Below are 6,268 nucleotides of genomic sequence, written 5' to 3' on the forward strand. Positions count from 1 at the left end.
TTTCTTCACGAAAATAAGAACAACGTGACGGACGAAATTTTGATGGAGAGTAACCGCGTGATAGGCTACGCGTTTAACAAAGAGTCTCGAGTTGTAACCCTCTACAGCGCTGACAAAAAAGGCGAATACGTACCCGGACAAGACACCTGCGTGGCGTTCCCTGACAAGGACTGGACGTTGTTTTACAACTACGTCTGGAAGGATTTAAACGACAGTCGCGAAGAACCTTTGTACATCGCAGAGTGGGACTCGGTAACTCCCAACGGTCGTTACCGTGTGGTCGGCGATCATTCTGAAAAGAAACAGCATGACTGCGTTTACTTTTTCTTCTGCAAAGACAACACAAAGCTTCGCGATCGCACCGGGGCTATCCTGCACGACGAACATCACGAGCTGTACGAGATGCAATTTTTGTTCAAATGGGCTGACCTTTATGTCCTGGAGACCCTTTTTTCCAACATCAACAGAATGATCAAGTGGTGCGATATGCGCGATGGCTATTCCAGAGTTAAAGTGCAGCTGTTCCACCCCGAGAAGTGCGCGCGCAGCCAGTGGGCCGTCTGACCGTCCCCACCCATTTACTATAGCCATTATAAAAATCAGTAGACAGAGCCTCTCCCGCAACAATGTCTCAAGACTACGCTTCAGAAAACATCAGCGACTATTCTCTCCAAACCGTTCCTGACGCTCGCGATGACAACGCGGTACACCACATACAGACGGACGAACCTGCAGAATCGTCCGGGTCCCTAATGGAAGTGGGCGATACTCCGATCGATGTCACAGACGGATTCTTCACGGACCTCGGCTACAACGTCATTAAAGGCGTGGTCACCGTGGTACTACAGCACATCATCAATGTCAAGCTCAAAGAAGAGTGTCTGGGGTGCGAAATAGATCACCCGAGCCAGATGCAGCATTCCTGTCTGTTTGAACCTACATCGTACTATTTTGCATCACACTTTTTAGAGTTCAGCCGCAAGCTGTTTAAAGACAAACTTTACCACCTCGCCGCATCCGCTCTACTACGCTGCGGGTTTAAGGCAGATACTCGCGCGATACAAGGAGCAGCGAGTGCTATTTACTACGAACTGAAAGACGAGCCATACATCGTCGCAAAGCTAGAAGAAATCCGACAGAGTCTTCTGAACAGCGACACCGACGAGGTTTTCTGCGACGTCGTCAATACCTGGAATTCCCAAACGGATTCGGACAAAGACGTCCGAAGCGTCAGCACAGATGCAAGCAAAGCCTGAACAAGACAAGATGGGAAGCGGCTGCAGTTGCCAAAAGACCATAGCTCCCATTTTTAAACAGCATTACAAAAGACAGATGGTGGACCTGATGCTTAAATTAATCAACGCGTCTTGCGATTCAGAAAACGATTGCTCTGCGGATAGCGTTCGTCTGTCAAATCTCAAGAAAAATATGATCACGGTGAAAGGACTGTCAAATTCGTGGGGCGAAATGATCAGCTTCTGCACGATTAGTCAAGAGCCTATCTGCGTGAGCGTCAGACAAGTTTTGGACATAGTGTCTGAATGTAGCGACGAGCTAGATGTTAAAGAGATCATGTGCATGTGCACGTACGTAACAGAGCTGTGCGTGGCCCTGATTTCTAAAAATGAGAAACACAAAGTTGGTAAAATTGTCGAAACCCTGGTCGACTACATTCTCGACAAGAGCCTAATGTCCTGCGTATATTTTCTGTGTTCGTTGGATAATATATAAGGCTTTATCACACGTGTGATCATCATGTAATCGTGACTTATTTTAGCGTCTATGTAACCATTGTCTTATTATGACTTATTTTATCGACTATGTAACCATTGTTTTATTATGGCTTATTTTAGCGATTATGTATCCATTGTTTTATTATGACTTATTTTAGCGACTATGTAACCATTGTTTTATTATGCCTTATTTTAGCGACTATGTAGCCATTGTTTTATTATGCCTTATTTTAGTAACCGATTGTTTATCCTCTTCTATGTCATGTATAGCTATTCATTTTCTTTTAATAAAATCTTAAAACGTATACATTTTTCTATTCATTCTTTTATGGAGAGAGGAAACGCTAACATGGCAGAGCTCATGAAGGATGCTTATTACACGCCGTCCAACCCTGGAGCGTTAGGAGGTAAAAAACGATTAAAAGACGCCGTTCTAAAGGACACCGGTGTCCGCTTGAGCGAACAACAGGTTACGGAATGGCTATCGGGAGAGGACGCTTACACGCTGCATAGAACGGCTCCTATAAAATACAAACGGAATAGAGTCGTAGTGTATGGTATGGATACTCAGTTCCAGGCGGATCTTGTCGACATGTCCGCCTATTCCGCGGAAAACGATAATCATAAATTTTTACTAACGTGCATAGACGTATTTAGCAAGTACGCATGGACGCGCGTGCTAAAGAATAAGAGCGGGCCCGAGGTTACTAAAGCCTTTGAATCTATACTCGATGAGGGACGCATACCGCGCAAATTACAGACAGATTTGGGGAAAGAATTCTTTAATAAACATTTTCAAGATTTGATGAAAAAGCACGACATTTATCATTTTGCTACGGCTACCGATTTGAAAGCGAGCGTCGTCGAGCGTTTTAACAGAACGTTAAAAAGTCGCATGTGGAGATTTTTAACGGCCACTAATTCGCGACGATACATAGATGTTTTACAAGACATCACGCAAGGTTACAACAGCAGTTTTCACCGGAGTATTAGAATGCGACCGATCGACGTGTGCAGAGAAAATGAGGCTTTGGTGTTTCAAAACTTGCAAGGCGGTACAAAGAACGAAGCGCGATCGTTTAAATTTAAAGTCGGTGACGTTGTGAGGATTTCTAAAGTGAGAGGGGTGTTCGCCAAAGGTTACGAGCAGAACTACACGGAAGAATTTTTCACCGTAGCGGTCTGCATACCGCGACAGCCACCGGTCTACAGACTGGCCGATTACGACGGAGAAATCATCGACGGAGTTTTTTACGAGGAAGAGTTACAAAAAATAATCGTGAGCAAAGACAAGACGTTTAAAGTGGAAAAGATTTTAGGACAGAAAAAACAGGGCCGAAATACGCTCGTTTTAGTCAAATGGGTGGGGTGGCCCTCGAAATTCAACAGCTATGTAGACAAAAAAGTTCTGGTGGACTTGCAAGCGCCCTAAAACCCTCGTAGAATCATTTGCTATGTCATTCGAGTCAACGACTAACATGGACGACGAGGGGTTCTACGTTACGCTCCCGTGCAATGCTTCTATGTCGGTCTACCCTGAAAATCGGATATCTAGTTACAGAACCAAACTAGCCTCTTCTATCAACTTGAAAGGCCGATGGCACGTAGGATTGTGCGAGATCGAATATCCTAGGAGCTGGTACAACTTTAATCGGGAAGATGGTGGTTTTACGTTACACATCCAACCCACCAGCGCTGCCGACGGAAAAAAGATAGACTTTACCCCGAATCCCAACCGCCACGCAAAAAGCGGTTACTTATCCAGCTTATTTGTTTCAAAGGCGCTCAGTATAAACCCCGGGTACTACGCTAATGTTCAGGCTGTGATTCAAGTGATAAACGAAGTACTAGCCCCGTCGGTGATCTTGGGCCACGACCGCTTGACAAACAAAGTCTTTCTGAGAGCGAAACCTAACATTTCAATATCGTTCTACGGCAAGCTAGCCAATATCTTAGGTGTGCGACCTGACGATGCTTTGGGGCTAATCAACTACGATGAAAAAGCTGATTTTGAAAGAGATGTTGTCACGTACGCCCCTCATCAGGCCGATATCCACGCAGGATTCTATATGATCTATGTTTACACCGACATTATTGAATACCAAACGGTGGGCGATTCGTATGTGCCCCTTTTGAGATGTGTTCATGTTTCGGGTAAAGATAAGGAATCGATTACGGTTCGTTATGAGAAGCCTCATTACGTGGCAGTCAACAAGTCTGTCATCACGGACATCGACGTGCTATTGAAGGATGACCAAAACCTCGAAGTACCATTTACGCACGGAAAGGTCATTGTAAAATTACACTTTAAGCCGTCGAAACAATCCGTTCTCTGAAAATGAACTAACATAAGCACGTGTTGGTTACTGACATCCTCATTACGCTCCGGTCTTCACAGACGTCGACATAGAATTGAACGACGACCGATCCCTTGAATTTTCTGCGTTGACATTTGAAAAATGAATTATTATAACCACCACGCTATGAATACGAATGATTACTTCTACTATTACCGTAATCAGGCAGGCGGAGGATTGCCAGGATATGCAGGAGGAGGGGTTATGTACGGTGCAGGCCTAGGAGGTCTTTTCAGAGGTCTGTTCAGAATGGCCGTACCCCTGTTAAAAAAGGATTCAGCATCGCTAAGCCGCACCTAAAAACGGCTGCTAAAAACATCGTGTCAGATGTCGTCACGACCGCCCTGTCGAGAGCTCATAAGACTCAAGACGGATCGGGTCTGATGGTCATGGCTCGTAAACGTATGACTAAACCGCCGGGGGTAAGGAGGCGTGGTTATTCGATAAAGAAAACAAATAGCGGCCTGAAGAAACGCTCAGTAGCGCAAAGAAAGTGTAAGAAACCTGTTAAGCGAAGCAAGTCGGCTAAGAGATCCGTAAAGACCATATTCTAACATGGCATTACTGCACAGCATGTCCGGGGAATGTATCAAGTCCGAGCTGGATTTATTTACAGTTCCACCGACGCAGACGGTTCTCGAGAAAAACACCTATTTAGAAGTACCGCCTTTTTCCGCTATATCAGACTCTGCGCCATTGGAGTTTTTTATCGCAGGGACCGGAGAAGATTACTTGGACTTAAATAATACGCTACTTTTTCTCAGACTTAAAATAACAAAACCTAACGGCGGCGACATACCTGACCCCGCGTCGGTAGGTCTGATAAACTACCCCGGAGCCACCATATTTTCACAAGTCGACGTGAGTCTCGGAGACCGTTTGATATCGCAGAGTTCGAGCACCTACCCTTATCGCTGCATGATCGAGTGTCTTATGAACTACAGTGAAGATGCGTTGGAAACGGTTTTCACATCAGGTCTGTTTCACAAGGACGAGGCCGGACAGATGGACGAGAATGACCCGTTAGGCGATAACGAGGGTCTGACGAAAAGGTCGAACTACACGAAGGGTGGCAAGGTGGTAGAGCTACTAGCGCCTATTCACAGCGACATTTTCTTTCAAGAAAAATTACTGTTAAACGGTGTCGACGTTAAAATACGTTTGATCAGAGCCAAAAACGAATTCTGTCTGATGAGAAGCGACGATGTGGCCTACAAAGTAAAAATCGTCTCGGCATCCCTATTTGTCAAGAAAGTCAGCGTGTCGCCGTCAGTGAGGCTGGGGCACGCCCAGGCTCTGCTCACCGCTACTGCAAAGTACCCTATAGACAGAGTATGCCTCAAAACCCTTTCTATACCTACAGGATCCCGCGTTTCGAATCAAGAAAACTTGTTTTTAGGAACGCTGCCGAAATCAATCATTCTGGGGATGGTCGATAATGACGCCTTTACCGGAGCGTACGATAAAAACCCATTCACTTTCAATCATTACGACATGGAGTTCCTGGCCATTTATGTGGACGGTCAACAAATACCCGCCAAGCCGCTACAGCCGGATTTCGATTCAGGAGCCGCGGTGCGCGAATATTACCAGCTGGTGATGTCTACAGGGAGACATCTGAAAAACCACGGTCTCGCATTCGATAGAGACGAGTTTATGAATGGCTACAGCCTGTTCGCATTTAACCTAACACCCGACGAAGAGTGCGGACAGCACCTGTCGCTCGTCAAGTCCGGGAACATAAGACTAGAAGTGCGGTTCAAAAAGGCACTAGCTAAGACCATTACGCTAATCGTTTACGCGGTGTTCGATTCGATCATTCAAGTTTCAAATCGCAGACAGATCCTGGTCGATCATTATTGATCTATAAAATGAACACTTTACAGCTCACGACAATCATGGACAAAATTTCGCGTAACGCTCATTTTCTCGGCGTTCTCGCATGCGATCAACTACCCGAAAGACCGATAAGGACTTACCGGCGATGACTTTGTCAGACCGATATACCCTCGTGGTTTTTTCGGGGCCAGAGCCAGATTCTCTTCAAATAGATCGTCGTCCCATTCTCTTGGAGGGGTTTGAGGAGAGCTGCTCGGGCGTGCCATGATGATGTCTGTGTATTTTGCCCCCGCTATTTTCCCACTTTTATTTAACAAAACCTCCCCCGTTTATGCTTAT

General features: G+C 45.6%; 1 protein-coding gene across 1 annotated transcript; it reads left to right on the forward strand.

Annotated features, from left to right (window-relative positions):
• Positions 1-4,645: 4,645 nt before the first annotated feature.
• On the forward strand, positions 4,646-5,953 carry LOC130559818 (uncharacterized protein F54H12.2-like). Its single transcript, XM_057343098.1, has one exon. It carries the CDS (start codon positions 4,646-4,648, stop codon positions 5,951-5,953), a length of 1,308 nt encoding a protein of 435 aa, XP_057199081.1.
• Positions 5,954-6,268: the final 315 nt, after the last annotated feature.

The sequence above is a fragment of the Triplophysa rosa genome, linkage group LG10, assembly GCF_024868665.1.
Source record: "Triplophysa rosa linkage group LG10, Trosa_1v2, whole genome shotgun sequence".
NCBI lineage: Eukaryota > Metazoa > Chordata > Actinopteri > Cypriniformes > Nemacheilidae > Triplophysa > Triplophysa rosa.